Source organism: Cetorhinus maximus, chromosome 25, assembly GCF_964194155.1.
Source record: "Cetorhinus maximus chromosome 25, sCetMax3.hap1.1, whole genome shotgun sequence".
NCBI classification, from domain to species: domain Eukaryota; kingdom Metazoa; phylum Chordata; class Chondrichthyes; order Lamniformes; family Cetorhinidae; genus Cetorhinus; species Cetorhinus maximus.
The window spans coordinates 6504502-6531842 of NC_135903.1; the positions used below are offsets into that span (position 1 = coordinate 6504502).

The 27341-nt window shown below is 43.6% G+C and overlaps 2 protein-coding genes across 6 annotated transcripts in view; one reads left to right on the forward strand and one right to left on the reverse strand.

The window, feature by feature from the left end:
- The window catches only part of LOC144667837 (alpha-2,8-sialyltransferase 8F-like), a 1155130-nt gene that overhangs the window by 858353 nt on the left and 269436 nt on the right, over positions 1-27341 (reverse strand). The gene's annotated exons all lie outside the window — the stretch shown is intronic.
- Positions 1-27341, forward strand: part of LOC144667838 (SH3 and cysteine-rich domain-containing protein 2-like) — a 110964-nt gene that overhangs the window by 42345 nt on the left and 41278 nt on the right. For both annotated transcript variants that reach the window (XM_078529354.1, XM_078529355.1), the window contains exon 2: positions 23963-24263. In XM_078529354.1, the coding sequence (XP_078385480.1) occupies positions 23963-24263 (301 nt within the window). The remainder of the gene's footprint in view (positions 1-23962; positions 24264-27341) is intronic.

Below are 27341 nucleotides of genomic sequence, written 5' to 3' on the forward strand. Positions count from 1 at the left end.
TGGGTTTCATTAATGCTGTAGCTGTACTTGAGAGCCACATTCCTGGGAGAACTGACTATCAGAGCTGCACAACAATTTTAATGCTGCTTGTGTCAATGTTTTATCATTCTCCTTGATATCTTGGGTGCTGACTATTGGCTTTGGGATAGTCAGCATGGGTTTGTCAGAGGGAGGTCATGCCTAACGAATTGGATTGAATTTTTTGAGGAGGTGACCAGGTGTGTTGATGAGGGTAGTGCAGTTGATGTAGTTTATATGGATTTGGCTTTTTGACACCAATGGCAGAATCTCTGACATCATCATCACATCAGCATCATGTATGCTTCTGATGTTAACCTTTTACTCCACAATTCTCCTTCCCATCGACAGTGGAAGAGGTGTACAGTGATTGGCCAATCAGATATTTTCGTTTTACATCACGATCGAAAATTAAAGTGACCCTTTTTGCATCATTGCAAATTTTGTTGTTTTTAGACTTGACATTTCCAAACTTCAGTCATATGATCTGTGCAGTCACTTTATACAAAGCCAAGTATCCCTTTTTTAAAATTCAGTAGGCTGTGAGCTGTTTGTTTTATAACCCTACATTATAGCGAGGGGGGTTACACACTTTACACATGTTTGTGTGGGAGTCTGTTATGATAGGTCTGATTTTCACAATAAAAATGTAGTTCTCTGTAAAATGTAGAAAGAATAATGTCAACAGCTATTAGCTTTTTGTCCTGTGGGCTGGCATAGGCTTTATTCAATTTTCTTGTTTCAAATTATAAATTCTTTATATTGCACAGGGTGATACAATCTATACCTTGGAGCTGGCTTGGACAAAATTGTCCTACCTCAGGGAACTAAATATTTCCAATATCTGAGGAGGCTTTTTCCACCTCAATTTTCTCCTCTCCTCTCCTAAGTGGTCATTATTTAGGTGTGAATTTTGGACATAAATTGTTAATATGCTAATCACATGTGGCAGGCATCACAGCCAAGTCTTGCCCTAGAAAGTGTTCTACCATTAACCCATTGAGCATTCAACCATGAGATTAATTATAACTCTTGTTCTTTTATGACTGTCCCATTTTATTTTAGTGTCCATTTATGCAATGTAATGTCAGCCACATAAGTAATATTTAATGTGATTGTCTGTTTTACAAAGATTTTAGTTTGTACGAGGCCAAAGAGATCCAAGAATTGCTGTGTGTACACTTGTGACTGTTGTATTACCAGAAGATACTACTGGAAAAGGGAAGGTTATCTAACTTCATACTGAGAACAGAAATTGTGCAGATTAAAAGGGACAGTGTCATTGACTCTTGCCTTGGGCTGAAGGATTCTTGAGTGTTCTACAAGCCTGATGGCTCCTTTTTAGCATTTTAAAGGGTGCGTTCTTTGATGTCAAGGCTTTCAGGGCAACATTGAAAAGAGAGCTCTCATCTCACATGAGTGGTTCCAAATCAAACACTGCCGGATTTAACAGTGCAGCTATCCAGAGTGAGATCAGTGCAATGGAGTTCCAAATGTCTGTTAGCTGCATACTGTGCGCTATCTTAAATTCAACCAAACCAAACTCAGAGCTAAATTATTTGTTTTTAACCAGAATCAATACACAATATAGACTGTGTTGTCTAAACATCTGAGACCAGTGGTGAGAGTGAGAAAACAGCCCCTCTATTAACTAACATTACCTAGCAGAGTGCTGCTGCACTCATGTCAGACACATTGCACCACTGAGTGGATACCTGCCAAGCAGTATATTGTACAAGTTTGTGAAGCAACAATGTGAGCCCTGCTCAGGGTGCAACATGGTCTATGTAGAAAACTTGAATATTATTGCGCTTTTTGGGATGGCCATTTTGAAATTTTTTTTCCAGATATTTTATGAATTAAGTATATTTTTTGCAAAATGAAACATGGTGTAAGGCCAGGGTTTTCCGGTCATCGGGTGGGCTGAGTGGGGGGGCAAGTGGGAGCGGCCACGATTCGGACCTCAGTCTGTGATTAGGCCACGACTGCCATTTCACACTGGCTGGCCAATGAAGGCCCGGCCAGCATGAATCGCACGCTGCAGCGCTACCTGTGTGTGTGGGGGGGTGTGTGGGGGGTTTGTGGGGGGGTATGTGGGGGGTGTTGGGGTGTGTGGAGGGGTATGTGGGGGGGGTGTGTGGAGGGGTATGTGGGGGTGGGGGGTGTGTGGGGGGGTGTGAGGGGGGTGTGGGGGGGTGTGTGGGGGGTGTGTGTGTGGGGGTGTTGGGGGGTGTGGGGGGTATATGGGGGGTGTGTGTGGGGGGTGGAGGGTGAGCATGGAACTTAGTGTATGTGTGCGGGTGCGCACAGTAAAAGCTCCTCGAGGCACAGAGAAATAAAGAATTTAGAAATGTTAATAACATGTCCCCTCACGTGACTCTGTCACACGAGCAGGGGCATGTTACAAATTAGTTTGAAAGGTTTTTATTATTTTTAAATCACTGATTGAAATCACATCCCGCCCGTGGTTGAGGTTTCGCAAAAAATCCAAAGGCTGCCCGGCCTTTTCGCCCGCCGGACAACTGTAAGATTGGGCGGGCAGTGAGAAATTTCATTTAATTAGATCTTTAATGGCCTTAATAGGCCTGTTGATTGTCGGCCAATTCCTGCGTGTGCCCGCCAACCGAAATATTGCGCAATGGCATCAGGACACTCGCCCGTCGCCATCGTGCGTCCTTTTCCGCCCGTTCGGGTAGGGTGCACGCCTGCTCGATGAGCACAATATTCTGCCCTAAGTCTCGCTTGCCTGTCTAGATCACGCCACTGTGCAAATACCTCCGAGCTTTGCTTCTCTGAGGTAGTGAAGGCATCAATTTTACTTTTTATACACTGTTGATGTACCAATGTAGGTGAAGAGTGAACAGTCAGTTTGCTCTTCTTGCTTGTTCCCCTACAAATAAAAAAAAGAAAGAATAAATTCACATTCCCGTTGCACCTTACATTGCCTTAAGACATCGCAAAGCGCTTTGCAGCCAATGACGTTTGAAGTGCAGTCACTGTTGTTATGTAGGAACTGATTTGGACCCAGAAAATCCTACAAATAACAATGAGATAATGACCAGATAATCTTTTCTGTTGATTTTAGCTGAGGAATAAATATTGCTCAGGATACCGGGGATAACTCCCCTGCTCTTCTGAAAAAGCAATACCCCGGGATCTCTTACACCCACCTGAAAGGTTAGACGAAGCATCAGCTTAATATCTTATCCAAGAGACAGCACCCCTGACAGAGCAGCACTCCCTTAGTACTGCAGTGGAGTGTCTGTCTGGGTCAAGTGCCTGGTATGGGACTTGAAACCTACAACCTTCTGACAGAAGTGCGACAGTGCTACCAACCCGAGCCTTGGATGACTCCCTAGCGTTTTTGCATTGGAGTGTGCTATGCTGGCTGCAGCCCAGGTTTCATCGCAATGTTGTAAGGTAAATGAGATTCTGCTGTTGTCTCCTGTACCTGCTGATGGGATAGCAATGCCAAGAAGGAGCTCTGCCATGCCAGAGACTCCAGTCAGCATTATTCATTGCCACAGTCAGTTCCTCTATTGGTAGTTGTTTCTGTTTGGCCAGAGGCAGAACGAATCAACTAACTCAGTCTGCCTGGTCTGCGTAACCAGCTACCACTTAATAGTTATACAGGGCATTGTTGAGACCACACCTCGAATACTGGGTGCAGTTTTGGTCTCCTTATTTAAGGAAGGATGTAAATGCATTGGAGGTGGTTCAAAGGAGGTTTTACTAGATTGATACCTGGAATGAGTGGGTTGTCTTGTGAGGAAAGGCTGGACAGACTGGGCTTGTTTCCACTGGAGTCTAGAGGAGCGAGGGGTGATTTGATTGAAGTATACAAGATCCTGAAAGGTCTGGGCAAGATGGACATTGAAAGGATGTTTCCTCTCGTGGGTGAGTCCAGAACTAGGGGGCATTGTTTTAAAATTAGGGGTCGCCCTTTTAGGACAGAGATGAGGAGAAATTTTTTCTCTCAGAGGGTTGTGCAACTTTGGAACTCTCTGCCTCAGAAGGTGGTGGAGGCGGGGCCATTGAATATTTTTAAAGCAGAGGTAGAGAGATTCTTGTTAGGCAAGGGAATCAAAGGTTATCGGGGTTAGATGGGAATGTGGAAATCGAAACACAAGAAGATCAGCCATGATCTTATTGAATGGCAGAGCAGGCTCGATGGGCCGAATGGTCTACTCCTGTTCCTATTTCTTATGTTCTTATGTTCTATTAATGAACAATAAGATTTAAATAATTAGAAACCTGAATAATAAATATAGAGCTACCCTTGAATTTTTTTAAACCACAAAATTTCAAAGGGTGCCAACCTGTGAAAGATAATCTTATTGCAACTAATGTTATGGATGTCTTTTAAAATCACTTTGAATAGCAGGGATCTAAGATTTTAATTCCTCTGCATTAGAATTAGCCATTCCACTAATTCTTTAATATTAGAACTGAGCCTAAATATTCATTCATAAATATTCAAACCCGTGATCGTACATATTCATGTTGTACGTTTATTTTCGTTGCAGCTGGTAGTAGTGCAATAGAGTGAGCTTTATGCCAGATCCAAACTCAACCTGTTTGCCGTTGATTCAAACAGGGTCAAAATTGAGCTCAGATATTTTTTCAGAAAAACAAAGGGAAAACAAAGCCAGTAGAAAGGGACAAACTTGAATTTAGAAAGCACATGTCGGGTCCTCAAGGATCAGTTCACGACCAATTAATTACTTTTTCAAATGTTGTCACTGTTGAAATGCAGGCAGTGCGTGCACAGCAAGATCCCACAAACAGTGAGATAGATAACTGGAAATACTCATCAGCCTAAGCAGCACCCGTGAAGCTGTTTCTTGTGTGTGGTGATGGTGGCAAGTGAGCAATGAATATCAGCCAAGGCACCAGGAGAATTCCTTGCTGTCCTAATTGGTTATCCTGGGATCTGCAGGTTGATTTGAATCCCATTCTGCCCATTAAACAGAGGCTGTTAATCTCAGGGAAACATAAATGGCTCAGTTGGTGATGTTGAGGGCAGGATTCTTCACCAGAAGAGGATTGGTTAGATTGGCTAGAACTTGGGGACACTGTTTAAAAATAAGGACCAGACTTTTCACGCGGTGAGCGGGGTCGGGGCCCAACACGCGCGGTGATGTCGGGCGTGCGTCCCAACGTCACTGCACGTCATTCAGATCTTTCGTTCGGCGGGCGCGCAGCCGGACAACCTGTCAAAGGCCTGTTAAGGCCATTAATAAACCAATTAAAGTAATTCTCAACGCTGCCCGTCCAACCTCAAGGTTGGCGGCAGTCGAAGAGCCCAAGCGGCCTTCGCGTTTTTCAGGAAACCTCATCCACGAGCGGGATGAGGTTTCCTGAAGGTTTTATTAAATGAATAAATATTTTTTTCACAATTCATAAACATGTCCCAGCTCGTGTGACACTGTCACATGAGGGGACATGTCTAGATAATTTTACTCTTTCTTCATTTCAAACTTTCAATATGAACATAATCTCCCAGAGGCAGCTCCGTGCCTCAGGGAGATTTCCGCGCTCTTTCGCACCCATGCACGAGAAAGCGCAGGCCCCTCCTCTCCCTGCCCACACAGGTAGCGCTGTACCGGGCGCGTGTCACACTGGGCGGGTCTTAATTGGCCTGCCCACGTAGAATGGTGGCACGTAGCTGATTGCAGGCGGTGATCGGCTCTGTGCCTGCCCACGCCCGCTCCAGACCAGCCCGCCCAACAGGCAGAAAGTTCTGCCCAAGACGTCTCCCGTTTAAGATGGAGATGAGGAGAAGTTTTTTCTCTCAGAGGGTTGTGAACCTTTGGAACCCTCTTCCCCGGAGACCAGTGAAGGCAGAGTCATTGAATATTTTTAAGGCAGGAGTAGATAGATTCTTGACTCACAAGGGAGTGAAAGGTTATCGGGGTGGGCGGAATGTGGAGTTAAGGCCACAGTCAGATCGGCCATGATCTTATTGATGGCAGAGCATGTTCGAGGGACCAAATGGCCAACTCCTGCTCCTAAATTGTATATTCGTATGACGACAAGAGTCAATGGCAAGACAATGTAAGGGAGAGCAGACTGGATCGCGGGTTCAGATTTGCCAACCACTTTCACAATTCAAGGATTGACACTTCTATTGTTTTATTATGGACCCATTCTTTGTTATCTTGTGAGTGAAGGAAGACTGCACATAAAATATAAATATATCCCGAACGTTTGCACTACATTTGGTGCCTTTTGAGTGTGAATGAAATAAATGGAGCAGGTTCTTGCAATTTGGGTTCAAGTTTACTGCACCATTTTTGTATAATGCAATCACACCATTGGCCTTTACTTGTAATTATCATTAAATATTGATTTCCCAAACTAGACAGATCAAATTTAAAATCATTTAGCTTGATGAATAACATTAACCTGCAGGGTTTTTAACACAATTTTAAATGGCACAGTTAAGTAATAAAACTGAGAAACAAGCATTAGGGTTTTTAAAAAATAACAAAAATACAACACATACATGTATTAACCATTCTGAACCTCTTTCTACCACAAACAATGGCAACTTGCATTTCTATTGCACTTTTTAACATGGTAAAGCACCTCGAGGCATTTTACAGGAGGGATTATCAGATCAAGTTCAACACTGAGTCAAATAAGGAGATGTCAGAACTGGTGACCAAAAGCTTGGTCAAAGCAGTAGGTTTTAAGGAGCATCTTAAGAGAAGAGAGGGAGAGAGAGAGGAGTGGAGAGGTTAATGGAGGGGATTCCAGAGCTTGGGGCCTAGGCAGCTTGAAGACAGAACTGCCAATGACGGAGTGAAGAAAATTGGGAATGGACACAAGACAGGCACACCAACCTCTCGCCACCATTTAAAAACGCTCTCACATCACACTACAAGACACTTTGACCTCACACTGCCATTGGCAGGCAAAAGACATTCACTGGACTTTCAAAGAAAGGCACTTTAATAACTTTGTATTGATATTTTTGTATGTTTTGCTGAATTATATAGTGATTGCTCACTACAGTTGATTTAGCTATTGGTTAATCCCCTTTGTACTGTATAAATGCAATTGCGCTCTCTCGTGCTCTCCCATGTTTGAGTGCCACCAAAGTCACAGAAGTGTCAAAATTTGTATTATATGTGGTGTGAAAATTGAATTTCAAGTGGCTCGAAGGATTTGGAGAGTCGTGCATCTGGAAATGACATAAAAACCAGTGTGGAGTTGCGATTATATAAACTAGAATTTACGGTATTTAATCCTAATATGTGCGCTCAGCTTGTGTCTTGCTGGAATGTGAAACAGAATTATTCCTTTCTGCTGGCGACAGTTCCAAGTGGTTGAGATGAAATTACAGCTGAGACCTTGGCCCATGTACACAAGGCACTGGACAACACATCAGGCCATTGACTTAGTAATTGAAAGGTTAATGGAGAAGACAGCTGCTCCTAGCAGTCCTGGTGCTAACACTTACTCTGATTGCTTAGTTGAGTTTCATTCCAATATTTTTTCACTCAATCAGATTCAGCTCAGTCTGCCAATTCAAACTACTGGGTTCTGATTGTTAATCCTGACTTACTCTAGTTAATGGGACTGATTCTGTTATGATCCCTTGTGGTGAACTCCAGTTGCTTCCTGACATTCTATATTGCGTAAGGCATAGCTTATTTATGTTGGCCAAGTATATTACAGAAAAAGAATGAAGGGTAAAAATATGTGCAGACTCTATACTCAAACAGTACATCTGTGTTCCTACATATGGGAGAGGCATTGTCAGATCCAGTTATGAGTAAGGAGAGAGTTCAGGTAGAATTCATTTCAGGTGGATTCAGTTCCACTGAATCCCCCACTATCAACATCCTGGGAGTTACCATTGACCAGAAACTGAACTGGACTAGCCATATAAATTCTGTGGCTACAAGAGCAGGTCAGAGGCTAGGAATCCTTTGGTGAGTAACTCACCTTACTCCCCAAATCCTGTCCGCTATCTACAAGACACAAGTCAGGAGTGTGATGGAATACTCCCCACTTGCCTGGATGAGTGCAGCTCCCACAACACTCAAGAAGCTTGACACCACCCAGGACGAAGCAGCCTCTTGATTGGTACAACATCCACAAACATTCACTCCCTCCACCATCGATACACAGTAGCAGCAGTGTGTACCCTCTACAAGATGCACTGCAGGAATTCATCAAGGCTTTTTCACCAGCACCTTCCAAACCCACGACCACTACCATCTAGAAGGACAAGAGCAGCAGATAGATGGGAACACCACCACCTGGAAGTTCCCCTCCAAGTCACTCACCATCCTGACTTGGAAATATATCCGTTCTTTCACTGTTACTGGGTCAAAATCCTGGAACTCCCTCCCTAACAGCACTGTGGGTGTACCTACACCACATGGACTGCAGCGGTTCAAGAAGGCAGCTCACCACCACCTTCTCAAGGGGCAACTAGGGATGGGCAATAAATGCCCCCACCCAGCCAGCGAAGCCCACATCCCGTGAATGAATAAAAAAAAAAGCTCTGGGTGATCACCTTGGAAGTTGTGAGCTTTAACCTTGAAATAGAAAGGGGAAATATTAACACAAAAACCGAGAGCAATAGATTAAATAGGCAGATTTTAGAAAGATAAAGGCCAGAATCTTCTGCCTGGTAAGAGGTGAGGAAAGAAGGAGGCAGCTCTGAGAATCTGGCGAGTTGGTACCTGAACAGATACCCGATGCCATCCTGCCTCCACTGGAAGTAAGTTCTGGGCAGGGAGGTCCCTGCTCAACCTTCTCGCCCGTCTCCATTTGATGACCACTTAGGGGCCTCTTCCTGCCTCCGCTGTAATCTTCCCAGCTCCAGGTGGTCCTGCCGATATGTGGCCTGCACGACTGGTAAAACTGTGCGGGCTGCATGCCAACTGCAGGGCGGGTCTGCACTAATCTGTGCACGATCTAGGGCACGGACATGGGGGAGGGGTTGGCCACTGACAGCTACCAACACGGCCCCCCCCCCCCCCCCCCCGCCAAAAAAAAAGTACTTATCTTTCTCCGAGGTTGCTCCGCGATCCTGGGATTCCAGGGGGCGTTGTTTCAGCAGTGCCCGCGGCTTGCTCTGTGGCGCAGCCATGTGCAAGAGCTGCCAGCCCCTGATTGGCCGACAGCTCTTGGCAGGCGGGAGTCCTCCTCCCGCGGTCCCCAATCGGAGGGAGTCCCGCCGCTGTCCACTTAATGCCTCCTGGGCAGAAGATACAACAGGCTTTTCCCACTTAGAGTCAAGCACGGGTGTCTAGCCACGTTTTCAGGTACCGAGTGAGACACTTGCCCAGAATGGAAGCTTCCTCCTAAGGAGTGAGGTGGAAAGAAAGATTGGCCCACGGGACAGTAGATTGACTATCGGATTTTTTAACAAAGAGATTGCAAAGTTATAGGAGAAATAAGCATCAATGAAAAAAAAAAACAAATTTTAGAACGGCACAAACAAATAAAGAGGTTAGCAACAAAGTGAAATTGGAAGAAAGGAACACGGGACCTATGGATAAGAGACAATACAAGAAAATAAGGAAAAAGATTAAGAAAATGAAGAAGGACCAGCACGGAGAGAGAATCTCAAATATATCAAAAAGAATAGTAAAATATTCTACAAATATATCAGTACAAAGACGACAGAAGTCTTTACGATTATGAAAGGGGTTTGATAAGATAGTCGTAGAGAAGATGTTCACACTTGCACAGTGAGACCAGAACTAGGGACCACAAATGTAAGATTGTCGCTAATAAGTCGAATAGGAACTTCAGGGGAAGAGAGGATCTCATTGAAATGTGTAAAATTCTGACAGGGCTGGACAGACTGGATGCAGGGATGATGTTTCCCCCTGGCTGGGGCAGGTCTAGAAGAAGGGGTCACAGTCTGAAGATATGGAGTGGACCATTCAGGACTTAGATGAGCAGAAATTTCTTCACTCAGAGGGTGGTGAACCTGTGGAATTCTCTACCACAGATGGCTGTGGAGACCAAGCCACTGAATATATTTAAGAAGGAAATTCTTTAGATTTCTAGACACTAAAGGCATCAAGGGGTATGGGGAGAGAGTGGGAGTACGGCGTTGAGATGGAGGATCAGCCATGACCATACTGATAAAAACAAAAAACTACTGCGGATGCTGGAAATCCAAAACAAAAACAGAATTACCTGGAAAAACTCAGCAGGTCTGGCAGCATCGGCGGAGAAGAAAAGAGTTGACGTTTCAAGTCGTCATGACCCTTCAACAGAACATGATCATACTGAATGTTGGAGCAGGCTTGAAGGGACAAATGACCTACTCCTGGTCCTATTTTTTATGTTTCTAGGAGAAACATCTTTACCCAGAGAGTGGTTAGAATGTGGGACTTGCTACCTCAGGGAGTGGTTGAGGTGAATAGTGTAGATGCAATTAAGGTGAAGATAGATAAACATATGAGGGAGAAAAAAATAGAAGGATATGATAAAAGGGAAAAGAGGGACTTGTGTTTATGTAGCCCTGTTCATGACCAATGGATGCCTCAAAGTGCTTTGCAGCCAATGAGGTTTTATTTTGAAATGTAGTTACTGTAGGAAACACCGCAGTCAATTTGCACACAGAAAACTCACTCAAACGGAAATGACGAGATAATCTGACTTAGGGATTTTGGTTGAGGGATAAATATTGGCCTTGGGGTCTTTTGCGTCCGCCTGAGCAGGCAGATGGGGCTTCAATTTGACATCTCATCCAAAAGATGGCACCTCCAACAGTGCAGCACTCCCACAGTACTGCACTAGAATGCCAGCCTTGATTTTACTGCTCAAGGCCTGGAGTGGGACTTGAACCCAGAACCTGGGGTTCGGAGGCGAGAGTGTTACCGACTGATGGGGTTAGATAAAGAAGGGCGGGAGTAGGCTCATGTGGAACATAAAGACCAGCTTGGTTCTTGTGGCCTGAATGACCTGCTTCAGTGCTGTTAATTTTGTGGACTCAATGAAATAGATCTGTTGATATCTTTATTGGTTCAACTGAGGAATTGCCACATGATAAGGAAGCTACAGATACCTGTGGAATTGTATCCAAGCAACTGGCACATCAGGAAAGGAAGGTAGAAAATTACGGCAAATAAAAAGAGCATAATACAGTGTATAATTTAAGATAGTAAATGTTATAAACTGTGACATATTAACATGCAGTGAAGATTCTTGAGTGCATAACCTAGGTTGACAATTCAATGCACAGAATTATTGTTGGCGGTGCAATTGCCAATATGGAATGCTTGAGTTAAATGATAATCTGCTTATTTCAGTTACTCAAGTGGATATTAAAGATCCAACTGTTCTGTTCAAAGGAAGGCAGAGAATTCTCCTAGTGTCTTTACCCCAGGGATCTCTCCCAATGCCTTTACCACAGGCAGGGGTCTCTCCCAGTATCCTTACCCCAGGCAGGAGTCTTTCCCAGTGTCTTTACCCCAGGCAGGGATCTCTCCCAGTGTCCTTACCCCAGGGATCTCTCCCAGTGTCTTTACCACAGGCAGGGATCTCTCCCAGTGTCCTTATCCCAGGCAGGGATCTCTCCCAGTGTCTTTACCCCAGGTAGGGGTCTTTCCCAGTGTCCTTATCCCAGGCAGGGATCTCTCCCAGTGTCCTTACCCCAGGCAAGGGTCTCTCCCAGTGTCCTTACCCCAGGCAGGGGTCTCTCCCAGTGTCCTTACCCCAAGCAGGGGTCTCCCCCAGTGTCCTTACCCCAGGCAGGGATCTCTCCCAGTGTCCTTACCCCAGGCAGGGGTCTCTCCCAGTCTCCTTACCCCAGGTAGGGGTCTCTCCCAGTCTCCTTACCCCAGGCAGGGGTCTCTCTCAGTCTCCTTACCCCAGGCAGGGGTCTCTCCCAATGTCCTTACCCCAGGTAGGGGTCTCTCCCAGTCTCCTTACCGCCATTCTTCCTGCAACCAACATCAGAAAAAAACACGCGGATTAACTGATAAAAGCAAAATACTGCGGATGCTGGAAATCTGATACAAAAACAGAAAATGCTGGAAAAACTCAGCAGGTCTGATAGCATCTGTGGAGAGAGAAACAGAGTTAACATTTCGAGTCCGTATGATTCTTCCCTTTAGCTCTGAAGAAGGGTCATACAGACTCGAAACGTTAACTCTGTCTTTCTCTCCACAGATGCTGTCAGACCTGCTGAGTTTTTCCAGCATTTTCTGTTTTTGTGTTGTCGCAGATTAACTGGTCTTTTATCTCATTTCTGTGTGTGGGGTCTTTGCAACGTACAAGATCACCGCTGCTTTCACTTGTCTGACAGACATCCTGTTTCATTTAGGACATTTCTCAAAGTCCAGAAACAGTCAGTATCTCAAATGTCTCAGTTTCATTTACCTGAAGCAAAGCCTCTGTTGGGCCTTTGATGCCCATTTGAGCTAAAGCCCATTTAAATCGGTATTACTTACCATTTTGGCAGTGGCTCTGCCAACAACAATTTTGTGGATTGAATTGTCAACCTGGGTTATGCACTGAAGAATCTGCTCTGCATGTTAATGTTACAGCTTACAATAAACTATGTGCGATTATACAGCATATATTATGTTTCTTATTTGCCTTAATTTTGTGCATTGCAATGGTGATGTATAAATACAAATTATTTCACTTTTAGAACCTTCTACCATATCTTATATTTCTAATTTGTGGTACTCAACAGTTGGTGAAACAGGTACTATATGATGCTGAAAATCTTTTGGTATCGCATCTCCTACCTTTTCACCTATACTGAACAATAGAATCCCCCCCAACCCCCAGCCCCCAGCATCGTTATTCATCTTTTCTTCTATTAAAGTCAAGTGAAGGAGAATGAGAAGAAGGAGATTTTGACAGCGGCTTCTAGGCAGTAAATTTAGCCCTGTCAAAGTGCCTGAGCTTTGGTCTCTTACTTTATAATTAATTAGAACTACCCGATTGAATGGCTACCTTGTCCATTTTTGCCAGGCCCCTGAGATCTGAGCTGTACTTCTCTTTACACGTGACCTTCAAGCATTGTCCCCATGTAAAATTTCCTGTGTCATGCCGGCTGGTGAAGGAGATCTGAAATCGCTCTTGTCAACATCACTCCAAGTGGCTGATTAAGAAGGGAGTGCATGTGAAGGATGGAAATTCATATTAGCTGCAGTCATTCCTTAGACAATTTGGTTTAGCTAGCTTGGCTCCATTCTGGACCAGGACCTGGACCAAGACCTGGACAATATCCAGGCTTGGGCTGACAAGTGGAAAACATACGTGCCAGTCAATGACCATCTCCAACAAGAGAGAATCTAACCGTCGTCCCTTGACACTCAATGGCATTACCATCGCTGAATCCCCCATTATCAACATCCTGGGGGTTACCATTGACCAGAAACTGCACTGGACTAGCCATATAAATACGGTGGCTACAAGAGTAGGCCAAAGGCTCAGAATCCTGTGGTGAGTAGCTCACTCCTGATTCCCCAAAGCCTGTCCACCATCCGTAAGGCACAAGTTAGGAGTGTGTTGGAATACTCTCCACTTGCCTGGATGAGTGCAGCTCCAACAACACTCAAGAAGCTTAACTTCATCCAGGACAAAGCAGCTTTCCACAAACATTCACTCCCTTCACCACCAATGGCCAGTGGCAGCAACATATACTATCTACAAGGTGCACTGCAGGAATTCACCAAGGCTCCTTAGGCAACACCTACCAAATCCACGACCACTACTATCTAGAAGGACGAGGGCAGAGGACACATGGGAATACCACCACCGGAAAGTTCCCCTTCAAGCCACTCACCATCCTGCCTTGGAAATATATCATCATTACTTCACTGTCGCAGGGTCAAAGTCCTGGAATTCTCTCCCTAACAGCCCTGTGGGTGTACCTACACCATATGGACTGCAGTGGTTCAAGAAGGCAGCTCCTCACTACCTTCTCAAGGGCAATTAGGGATGGGTGATAAATGCTGGCCCAACCAGCAACGCCCATATCCCATGAATGAATTTTTAAAAATCTGTCTCTCTAGACACCAATGGATGATGGTATAACCCTGAGCCTGATATACAGCTAGATGGAAGGTCTGCAGACTACATATATACCACTTCTGAATTTCATAGAACTGCACCTCAGTCAGGATAATCTGGTACAAAGCATGTGTGAATTAAAATGATGAGGAAGCTAGGCAAATGGATTAAAGGGCTTTCTACTATCCTTCACACAAGTATAAATCAGGCTGTATAATATGCAATCTTAAAAATGACTGTTCCTTTGAAAGTGCATTTCTATTAAATATAGACACTACGAGAATTTCATGTATACCTCAAGTCCATGAATTTCACCCCTTTCATATTTATCTACTTTTACAGTCCAGAAGCAGCTGAAGGGAATACGTCCATCAGTCCAGTGTTTCCTCCCCTTGCCCTCTCCCAGCTACAATAAGCCTGGGTGAAAGTTCCAGGCACCTAACTGTACATTACCCAAAGGGCCCTTCATTATGTGTGATCTTTAACTATGAGTACCTTCAGTCTGTCCATGCTGAGAGGGATTGTTACTTTGCTTCACACCCACACAACTGGATTCCCAGCTGGGGTTTGGGAGTAGGAACCACGGCCAACTTTCCCTCTTTGTTGACTGGAGTTACATACAAAGATAGGAAAAATATAAAGGAATAGACCATTCAGTCCATCAAGCTTTCCCCATCCAGACATGGTGCAGCCTGACAACATTTAGTTACCCCTACCCCTCCCTTCAATCACGCAACCTCCTAAGAGAGGCGAAAAAATTGAGGGCAATTCAGGAAAAACTCTGGGGAATTATTCCCTTGACCCTGTAAGGTAGTAAAACCTCAGGCCACCACAACTGAACACAATTCCTCCTCATATCAGCTAACTTACAATTTATCCTCTGTAACTTGTAATAACCTCTGAAGAATTTGTCCAGCTTTCTGTTGAAAAGCTGAAGTGAGGCTTTACTCATCTCATCCTCTGGGAATCTGCTCTCGAGAGCAGTAGTTCTTCAGAAGAAATTCCTCACAACATCGAATCTAACTCTTTGCCTGATAACTTCACGTGCACCCTCTTGTTTGATCAAACTCAGCTATGGACTGGGTACACTTACCCAGCCATTGTGGTCTTGAGCCTCGTGTTCACCATTACCCCTCTCAACCCCTTTTCACTGCCTCCCATTTGTCACGTTGCTTGCCCAATATCTAATATCAAATGACCAGAAATGCCCTCCAGTTAAAAATTGGGAAGACTGAAGCCATTGTTTTTGGTCCTCGTCACACAATGAGACATGATCAAGGAAAAATAAACAAATTTGCTCCATGTTCAGGGCTGTTTGGTGCTGTAGAGATGCACAAAGGTTGAAAGTGTGAGAGTAGAAATTCTAGGTGCTACAGTTCAAATTCGGGCATTTACCAGACTTACCCCCAGGGTAGGTTTTCTGTATGCACACTGCTGTGCCCTGTGATTTTTTTTATTCATTCATGGGATGTGGGTGTCGCTGGCTAGACCAGCATTTATTGCTCATCCTTAATTGTCCTTGAGCTGCCATCTTGAACTGCTGCAGTCCATGTGGTGTAGGTACATCCACAGTGCAGTTAGGGAGGGAGTTCGAGGATTTTGACCCAGCGACAGTGAAGGAACAGCCATATATTTCCAAGTCAGGATGATGAGTGGCTTAGGGGGAAACTTCCAGGTGGTGGTGTTCCCATCTGCCTGCTGCCCTTGCCCTTCTAGATTGTAGTGGTCATGGATTTGGAAGGTGATGTCTAAGGAGCCTTGGTGAGTTCCTCCCGTTCATCTTGTAGATGGTGCACACTGCTGCTACTGTGCGTTAGTGGTGGAGGGATTGAATGTTTTTGCCAGTGGAGCCAGATACTCCCTGTTTACCCTATCAAAACCCTTCATAATTATGAACACATGGGGCATATTAGGAACTTGCATACAAAGCCCATGATTGTGTTAAAATCTATGGATGGATGTGAGATTACCACATGGGATTTTCCAATAGATAGTCCTGGAGAGTGATGCCCTAAGACAGAGAAGTGACATCTGAAACTTTACGATAAAAGCAAAACACTGCGGATGCTGGAAATCTGAAACAAAAACAAAAAATGCTGGAAAAACTAAACAGGTCCAACAGCATCTGTGGAGAGAAAAACAGAGTTACCGTTTCGAGTCCATATGACTCTTTCATTTTTTTTCTCTCCACAGATGCTGTTAGACCTGCTAAGTTATTCCAGCATTTTCTGTTTTTGTTTAAAACTTTACCCTTTATCTTATCCTAACTTTCACCAAAAAATGCACTTTGAAAGCAGTGCAAGACTGTTTAAATGCTTGGCTTTCTCCTCAATAGCGTCAAAATTCTGCTGATTGACAGGTAACAATATTCTGGGCAACACTTATTCTTTGATCAAAGATGGTCATTTATCTAATTGCTGTTTGTGGCTACTGTGCGTAGTATGACTCCCTTATTTCCCTGCATAACAGCAACTACACTCCAAAAATGGGAAGTCTTGCGGCTCGATGGGTTGCTCCCTTGCCTCTTAAGCTAGAGGCTCTGGGTTCAAGTCCCACTCCAGGGTTTTTTGGCCATGGAAAATGCATTCATGACACAGTCAAACATGTTAATAGCCAACCTGCTAATCCTTCCAATATGCCCAAGGCAGGCGGTTAGAGTGGGTGAGCTGCCTGGTCGGCTACGCTTGATACAGAGTGGTGCTTCAATCTATAACCACTTGTTTCCCTCCAGAGTGATACCTACTGTCCCTTGTGGGCCATGGCTAATTACAGACATTTCAAGAAGTACTTTCTTGGCCTGCAGCTTGTATTGTGAACGATGCTATGTAAATGCAAGTTTTCACAGGAAGAGACTTTCGGGTATCGCAGACAACACTGAAATTCCCGTGGAAATTGGTTCATCTTTGCTTTGCAAATGAGCAACAGCCAGGAGCAGCCTGGGTTGGTCCTCTCACACTGAGGTGAGCATTCCAACTTGAGAGCAATAAGCTGCATGCGGTCTGGAAAGGGAAGTAATTTCTTGTGGAAATTGAGCATGAATAATCAGCTCTGAGACATCTATTTGTAATTTTGCAGAATGGCACCACAGTTTCATTGTTTCCATTCCATTTTATTCCCCAAACTTTTGGCAGGACACAAGAAGATATTTAAAGCTACGCAAACAAGATTGATCAAGAAATGAGGCTTTTGAATTTTGCAGTGTTTATTCTATTGTTACGAGGGCACAAGAAAGAAGCTTAGAAAATTCAGGAAGGATCCGTGGTTTACCCATGATGTGCATATGTTGGAATTGTCTTGTACATAAGAGGCTAAATACTATCAGCAACTCCTAAGGCTGATCCTGATGGAAACAGTTCATTCAGGTCCTGATCTGTTATTAAATCAAATTGGTATCAAGTGGTTAAGCCTCCGTTAAGCTCATTATTACTAATGAATCAGCCCAAGAGGATCAAACTTGCAATGAGTATATGATGATTACTAATCCTTCAGTGAAACCATCATGTGTCAAGCTGCATGGAATGTCCTTGCCACCAATGTGCACACTGAGTGACAACAGCAAAGATAAAGAAAAGGGTTTAAAACTGCTCTCACTGACTGAAGAGGACAGGCATGCCTCAGTAGCACATTTGCCTCTGAGATACTCCAGAGACTTGAGCCATAATCCAGGCCAATGTTCATGGGAATAATCCAGCACTTGGTGAATTCTGCTTCACAACGATAGGAAGAGCCAACATTGAAGGATCAAAAAGCGACATCGCTATGAACGCTTGGCCGCCACAAGCCAGTTATCCCTGTGGTAACTTTTCTGGCACCTCCTGCTTAAAACCCAAAAGGTCAGAAGGATCACGAGGCCCTGCTTTCCCAGTCTGTGTTCATGCTGAAAATCAAGATCAAGCAAGCTTTTGCCCTTCGGCTCCACGGGAGGTTTCTGTCCTCCCTGAGCTCACCTTAGGACACCTGCATCACGGTGTGATAGGTATACCACCCCAATCAAACTCCCCGCCTGATATTATTCCCGGAGCAAATTGTGCCCGGCCACCCAGGCGCTTCTGACTGGAAGCGAGGGCCCCTTGGGGCTTGCCTCCCCGCCTCACCAGGTAAATGAAAAAAACTATAAGAAAAACGGTAATCCAGGTCAACACACCTGATGCAGCGCTGAGGAAGTGCGGCATTATCAGAAGTGCCATCTTTTGGATGAGACGTTAAACCGAGGCCCCACTTGCCATCTCAGATGGGGGTGAAAGATCTCATATGACACTATTCAAAGAAGAGGTGGAAAGTCCTGTCCTGGCCAATAGTTATCCTTTAACCAACATCACTAAATCAGATTGTTTGGTCATTATCACACTATTGTTTATGGGATCTTGCTGTGCAAATCTTCTGCCTCATTTTCCCTGACTACAGTTCAAAATTTGGGCTGTCATGAGGTGATGGCAAACACAAAATAAGTGCAGCTTTTTTCTTTGGAAATCCACCATGTGTATTGGAAATCATGAAGGACACGCATCACTGAGATGATTAGATTTCTGTGTATATGGGGTGACATTGTAACCACAGGCTGGCTTTGCACTAGAAATAACATTCAGAAGAAAGAGTGCCCGCAAGTGAGGAGAGGAAATTATCCCCATGTGTTTTGAGAAGAGGTGAGGAGAAATATCTCTATGGGTGAGACTGGTGAGGGGGTACAGGTGAGAAGAGGAAATCCTTGCTATAGGTGTGACAAGTGAGGAAGCGAGAGATAAGAAGAGGAAATCATCCCCTCAGGTAAGAGGATTGGTGTTGGTTCTAATTTGACCACCTACCCCGCGCCCCCACCCCCACACCCCTAGCACCAAAAGATCAAATTCTCTTTCGACATTCAACATCTGGGTTCATGAGTTAAGAACAGGCACTTGAGGATACACCATCGGCCAATTGAAAACCCCCCATATCCCAAGTAATTCACACTTATCAAGAGAGAAATGGTTGGAGATTTTTTTCTTATTAAAAAGTGCAATTTCCTATTGTCTGGGTTACCAACCATGATTGTGGCTCTGTTTTTAGTGGGGCATAATGCAGACTGAATGATATTGAACACTGTGGACATATTCATTTGTAGGCCAGGAAGCCACTTTAATGGAGAAAACAACATTCAACTGGAGGCAACTTTATTCCCAATACTGCAAATCCTATTTTGATTGAGATTTTACCACCAGCCAATTAATTCTCACTTGAAGGATCCCTTTAACACTGCATGATTGGGACCATTTTGCCAATTAGAACCCTGAGTCACCTTAATGGTAAATATTGTGAACAGGGGCCCCAAGATTGACTCTTGTAGTATTCCACAATTCATAGTTGTCCGATCAGAGCTATTATCATGGATCATTGCCCTTGTTTCCAATTATGTACCCAATTTATATCTAATTTAGCATTTCATCCTTTACCTCAAGAGCTTTTATTCTAAATCAATGATTCACTCAGCTCGACTTTCATCAGATTTAGATACAATGGATGTATACTTGTGACAGGTATTGCCACAACCCAATAATAAATCTGTGGCCCACAACATATGTTCGTGCTGGTTTCATTGGACAGTTCGTGCTCTTTGTGCGCAGCTACCTTTGGTCTAGGATTTGAGGGTCAGCACAATTAACATTAAATTGTCAGTCCCGATATACTGTATACCAGAAGAATCAGCTACGCGCCATGCTACATTTGCTTCCCTGTCATCTTTTTTACCGCTGTCTCTCCACAGAGAATTTTTGTCTTTCCTAAGAGAGCTGAGGAGTTCTCCCCAGTGCCCTGGCCGATTATCCCCCAAACAACGTCATGATGAACAGGTTGTCTGCTTATTATCACGTTGCTCTTTATGGCTGCTTGTTGTGTGAACCTGGCTGCCGCATGTCCTACATTACAATGACTTTACTCAAAATTGGTAATTGGCTATACAGTGCTTTGGGATGTCCTTAGGCCGTGAATAGTGCTACATAACTTTAAGGAATTCCACTACAATCATTTGCTTTGTTACCCCAGCTCCAGCAACATCCCAGATCTGTCAATTGCAAGCCCAGAGACACAAGGTAGGGCAGGTGCATTCAGTTACAGGTGGGGTATTTGGACAGCCAAGGTATTATAGTCTACCAGTGCAAGCAGCACATCTGATTTTCAGAAAGGCATCTTGGCTTGGAGTTGGGACCTTTTCACCTTTAAGGCTCTCTCAGTTTTGGGCAAATACAATAACTTGTGCTTCTAAACATATGAAACTGGTGGGCAGGAAAAGACCAGCTGATCCATCGAGCTTGCGCTGTCTCGTGATAGCTGGAACATCATAACTAAACACCTTCCTCCCCTCCCCACATGCATGCAGGCTTAAAGCCAGCTTTTACCAGTCACCACCTCCTTCATTTATCAATGCTAACGGACATGTCGTTGAGTTATTGTGTTTGAAGTGACACTCTTACATCCTGGTTTAATTGTACATGCACAAGATCAGTGAGCAAGGTACAAACGGTCTACCACAGCACTTCTCAGTAGCCTTGGCATCGATACAATGAGGTGTCAGGTCTAACTGAGCACTAAAGAAAGGCCCAAAATATACACTGTTGTAGGTGGAGTTCAGGTCTCTTGGTTAGGCCCACAGATCAACGAGTTCAGAAGTATTGCTGAAAAAACAGACATGTCGAAGCTTTTTGTCTTGCACTCATCAGGACACTTCGCAAGAATACCAATATAAGGGAAAAACAACAATTTATACTGTATGTGAAGAGAGTGCTGACTGGCTGGAAAGTGACAATGCCTCTGCCAATCGGAGTCCAAAGAAATGCACAAAGTTCAGACCTGCTCTTACCAGATGCACACTTTGGGTTTCACACTCCTGGGTTACCAAACTCCGACTTGAGAGGAGGCAGCCGATGACTTAAATGGCCTCTGTGAATGGGCAAGTGTGAAACGCGATCCACCCCAATTCCCACCCCTGCGAAAATGTGAAGCGCCATGTTTGGGGGAAGAAGTTGTGATTTCTCAGCTTGCCTGCCATTTTTACCACAATAGGGAGGTGAAAATCCAATACATTCAATTCTGGGTTAAAATCTAGAGAAATAGCAAGATGTGTCTCTCCATAAGAATGCTGTGTTATGATGAATTTCTGCAAACTCGTGAGAACCTCATATCTGGCCTCCAGGCGTGAGACCTGTGGGATTTTGTGGCTTAAACTAAGACTGAATAGTGGTTCACCTACTGCACTCAGCACTTGTAGTAATTCATGTTATGAAGCCCTTGAGACATTCAACATGATAAATTACTAAATAAATGCATACATTGTTATTTTTATGTTATACTTCCATTCTCATTACTCTGTCTTGTGTGGCATGCCAGAGGGAAAGGAAACTGCTAAGCAATGACCACCTCCAACAAGAAACAGTCTAACCACCTCCTCTTGAAACTCAACAGGATCACCATTGCTGGATTTTCTCACCATCCATATTATGGGGATCACCACTGACCAGAAACCTAACTGGACCAGCCACATACAAGAGCAGGTCAGAGTCTGGGAATTCTGTGGCGAGTAGCTCACCACCTGACTCCCCCAAAGCCTGTCCACCATCTACAAGGCGCAAGTCAGGAATACTCTCCGCTTGACTAGATGAGTGCAGCTCAAGAAGCTCAACACCAAACAGCACAAAGCAGCCTGCTTGATTGGTACCTAATCCATCACCTTAAACATTCACTTCTTCCACAACTGGTGCACAGTGGCAGCAGTGTGTATCATCTACAAGATGTACTGCAGCAGCTCACCAAGGCTCCTTTGACAGCACCTTCCAAACCTGCGACCTCTACCACCTAGAAGAGTTAAAGCAGCAGGCATATGGGAACACCACTACCTGCAAGTTCCGCTCCGATTCAGCTTGGAACTGTATCACCGTTCCTTCACTGTCACTGGGTCAGGATCCTGGAACTCTCTCGCTGACAGCACTGTGGGTGTACCAACATCATGTGACTGAAGTGCTTGCCATCACATTCCGAGGGCAGTTAGGGATGGACAAGAAATACTGACCTTGTCTTTGCCCACATCCAATAAACAAATAAAGGAAACTAATTTGCAATTGTTGCTTCTTGTCTATTATCCTTGTACAATCCATCTGAAGTCCCTGTTAAGATTATTACGTCCTTCTGTCATGAAGCTATTAATGTACATAATATTTTGGAAAATATTTTTCTTTTAAAATAGAGGTTTAGTCTGCGGGTGTGTCTTAATTGGATTAAAGCCCAGCTAGTCTGGGTGCTTTGATATGTACTAGTTTTGATATGTAAGAAAGATAGTGTGCATTTGCATTTTTTGAATAGAGTATTCAAGAAATGGGGTGAAAACTGATGCCTTTCTAGCAGCTACCAAGTGATATGTTTATATTACTAACAAAATTGGTACTATCTATAAAATATATTTTATTGTTAGAAAGTTCAGTTCAAAGATTGTTGATACAATGAGAATTAACATTCACTGGGGCTGGTAGATAAAACTTCAGCAGTTTTCGGGTGTGCAGGGCAGAGGCAATGTGAGAGCAAAAGGTAGCTGTAAGCCTCCAACTATCTTCACAGGAACCAAGTGAAAGAACCTCATTTTGAATTTGTAAGGTGAAAATGCTTTGCCTGCTTTGGTTAAGTCCATGAGTTGCTGTTGCCTTAATGGAGACTAGTTTGGGAATTTGTTAAAAGTTATGATAGCAGTAATTTGTAGCCATGTGTGTATATATATATATATTTTAACCTGTGTAAGTTAATAAAATGCTTCCTTTAGTTTAATGTAAAACTTCGAGAAATGATGGTCTGATTCCTGAAATTAGAGTCGCATCTCAACCATGACACTTAAAATTATAGGTTATGACAGTCATTTAAAGTTTCCCCCTGGGATTTTTAAATAACTCTAACTCCTCTTTACCAACTGAATCGGTCATAACACCTCCATTGAGCTATATATAGCCCGTACAAATCACTCACTTTGAGTTAGTACCTTGTGATTAGTATTGGCGAGCTATCATTCTCCCCTCTGCTCAAAGTATTTTGTCCTTGCCACTCTATCCAGTACTTCACAGAATTTATTCATCCATGTGACCTAGCAGTGAATGTCAGCAGGCAATTCGACAGCAAAGGCATCATTATGAAGCCTGTTGTCTTGACACTGAGCTGGGGTAACTGAAAAACCGTCAGGAACAGAACCCTTCTCCAATTCTTTTGTCCCCCTCCCCCAGGGTTACTGAGATCCATTGTCTTCTCCCAGCTAAAATTAGGTAACTCACCACAGACCAGAGATTGAATCTAGAACCTCCTTATCCATGTGGCTCAGCTACTGATCCTTCAAGCTACCAGAAGGTTTGGAAATTATGCAGGGTTTTGATAGGGTAAATAGGGAGGAACTGTTTCCATTGGCAGGAGTGTCAGTAGCCAAAAGGACACAGATTTAAGGTAATGGGCAAAAGAAGCAGACAGATGGTGAGAATTTTTATTTTTTACACAGTGTGTTATCTAGAATGTACTGACTGAAAGGGTGATGGAAGCAGATTTAATATAACTTTCATATTGGATAAATACTTGAAGATGGAAAAAAGTTTGCAGAGCTAAGGGTGAGGGGCTAATTGGATAGCTCTTTTAAAGTACAGGCATGGATATGAGGGGCTGAATGGTCCCCTCCAGTGCTGAATGATTCTCCTCACTGTAATCCTTTTGAGCTGGAATCTTTATTGTCTGCATTAATCGGTGCCTAGCAACAGCGGGAATAAAAGACATTTTCTCGATCTTGCTTGTCCTTCTTGTATATATTGATAAAGAGAATTAACCTCACCTGTATGATCAATTTGATTGTTAACCCATGTGTTGTGGTTATATTTATTGCCATTTAAATAAGTCCTCAAAGGCCTAATTCAATAAAAATAATGCCCGTTCTGTTTCCATTCTGTAGCTCCAACGGTTGAAGAGATCTCTGTCCTTCAAGACGATCCTCAGAAGCAAAAGCGTTGAGAATTTCTTTCAGCGGTCGAACAGTGAGGTGAAATTCCCAGCAGAGATCCTGCCTCCTCCACCTACTCCACCACCAACTCCACCCACTGCTTTCCTGCCAGAGGGCCCACCCATCAATGAACCACCGGCAAGGAAGTCCCACCAAGCCTCTTTACCTCTCAAACCAGTAAGGAAGCACAACTTTCAAGAATTTGTCTTCAAAAAGCCTACATTTTGTGACATCTGCCATCACATGATTGTAGGTATGTTTTTCATGTTAGTTGGGACATGCATCACCTCAGTGGTGCTCACTAACTGATAGCTGGACTTTTAAGATTCCATGCAACATTTCTGGTCCACCAATGAACCATCATTGCATCTACAATTCATCATTAACATTAATAATTATACAGTAGTTACTCAATAGCTACTCTCTCCCTTACGTTTGGAGACTAAGTTTTGACTTTGGGTCCAGGTTTGCCTTACCATCCAGGCTTAACTTGCAGGACAAGTCTTGCTGTAATGTTATGATGTTGCAATCTTAAATATACAAATTTGCATGGTGCACCCATTATATGTATTCTTGGTATATGTCTGGTAAATGGATGCTACTTTTCTATTCAGTTTTCCCATACTCCTGGACTTTTCTAGGAAACGTATTACTGGTAATTGTATTTGGATAGAAATTACAGCACAAAAACAGGCCATTCATTCTCAACTGGTCTTTGCCAATGGTTATACTCCATACAAACCTTTCCCCACCTCACTTCATCTAACCCTAGCAGCATAAACTTCTATTCCTTTCCTTCTCATGGGATTATCATAGTTGATTCACATCAGTTTTTATCATAGCAAGTTCCACGTTCTAACCACACTCTGGGTAAAGAAGTTCCTCTTGAAACTTTTATTGGATTTATTAGAGACAATCCTATATTTATGACGTTTATTTTAAAATCCTCCACAGATGGAAATTTCCTCTCTACTTTTACACTATCAAAACAGTATTAGATCACCCACCAACCTATTTTTTCCAAGAGAAAAGAACCCCAACTTGTTGAGTCTTTCCTGATAGTTGTAACCTCTCCGTTCTGGTTTTGTCCTTGCAGATGACCTTTGCACCTTTTCCAGTGCCGCTATATCCTTTTTGCCAAATGGAGGCAAAACTTGTGTACAGTATTCCAAATGTGGCCTAATCAAGATTCTGTATAATTCTAACAAACATTTCTTACTGCAAACTTGCAGACATTCTCCAAAGCCCACGTTGGATGCAAAGACATCACTTTAATGTTACATATGAACATACGAAACAGGAGCGGAAGTAGGCCAATTGGCCCCTCGAGCCTGCTCCGCCATTCAATAAGATTATGGCTGATCTGTTTTTGTTTCAAATTCCACATCCCATCTGCCCCCGATAACCTTTGATTCCCTTACCTGACAAGAATCTGTCTACCTCCACCTCAAAAATATTCAACGGCCCCGCCTCCTGAGGCAGAGTTCCAAAGTCGCACAACCCCCTGAGAGAAAAAAATTCTCCTCATCTCTGTCCTAACAGGGCAACCCCTAATTTTAAAACAGTGCCCCCCCTAGCTCTGGACTCACCCATAAGAAGAAACATCCTTTCCACATCCACCTTGTCAGTACCATTCAGGATCTTATATACTTTAATCAAGTGACCCCCTCACTCTTCTTAACTCCAGTTGAAACAAGCCTAATCTGTCTAACCTTTCCTCATAAGACAGCTCATTTCAGGTATCAGTCTAATAAACCTCCTCTGAACTGTCTCCAATGCATTTATATCCTTCCTTAAATAAGGAGACCAAAACTGCACACAGTGTTAACTCTCTTCCAATTGCCAAGAGCAGAAACGCTGGCCTAACACTTCTAACATGGTGACCCGCAGAGAGAAATAATAGAGATTGATGAACTGTCCAACTTGTAGAGGGAGTGGACCCTTAAAAGGTACATTCAAATTCAAAACGCCTGATCCTGCCCACAAATCAGACTTTTGCCTAATTAAATACAAATTGCTCCAATTAGGTTTGATTGGAATTCCAGTTATACGTGTGGTTAGTCAAGAGTATTTCATTATTAATCTTCAAAGGAAATTAGGAGGCTATAAGCATCTTCACCTTTTCACAAGGATCCTGGATAGAGTCGTTTATCCTGATATTGCGGAATAAATTTTCCTGACGCAAATTTTTTTGATAGCACTGCGGGCATTTAAAGCAATAGTTGCTGATGCGAGCTCACATACTGCAGCTGCTGCAAGAATGGGTGAAAAGGGAGCAAAGTCAACAAGACAAGGACGCGTCTTAAGGACAAGTTTGCTTTATTAGCTCATTAATATTTTTTGATAACCATAGATGCCCTTACTTTCCAGAGTAGAAAGGCAGAACAGCTGCTCTTCTTCAAGAAGGCATGAGCTGTCAGATCTAGAAAGTCCCTCCCTAAACCTCTCTACCCCCTCTCCTCCTTTTAAAACACTTCTTAATTCGGAACTCAGAGCCAAGTTTTTGGTCACCTGTCCGGATATCTCCTTTCGTGGGCTTGTGTCAGATAACGCTGCTGTGAAAGCTCCTTGGGACATTTTACTATGTTAAAGGTATAATAGCGGTTTCCTTTTTCACTTTCACTCAGAGTAACAGATTCGTTCTGGGATTCCATTTGAGCTTCTGTGTCCAATGTTTGACTCAGGAGCGCTATAATAAACCTCTCAAAGTAACGAAAGGATGATGTTCTTCCTCAGGGCATGCTTAATTATGTTTTCTAAAGATGACGTGATGCAAGAATACATGGAGTGAGGAAACAAACAATTAGCAGAGGCTTGTTTGAGGGAATGCAGGCTGGAGCGTTGGGAATTAGCCACATCAATCTGTGCACCCGATTCTCCACCCTACGTTCCTGTTGAATGACACTGTGCCTCTGTAATGTATTTTCTCTAAAGTATTTACCACTTGTGCTAGTAACATCTAGTGCTACCGCAGCAGTACTGCATCATCCTTTCCACCACCAATTTTATTTCTTCTTCAGAAGATGTAAGAAGTAATTTTGACTTCAGATAAAATGGGTGACGTCCACTCAGTTGCCCTAGCAACTTATTAACACTAAGCCCCCTTTAGAGGCAAACAGTGGACTCCCAAGCATCCAATATGATGGGCAGTGAGCACAGGTACACACTGTGGCAGAAGTGTGCCACCCACCCTATTGATGAAACTTCCAAATCAGCACCCAGGCAATGTGCCTGAGAACAGTATTAGCCTTCTGCATATACTATAAGGACCCTCACCCATGTTTGAAGCCATGCTTGAAATTCGGCTGCCTTGAACATACCTGGCACTGGA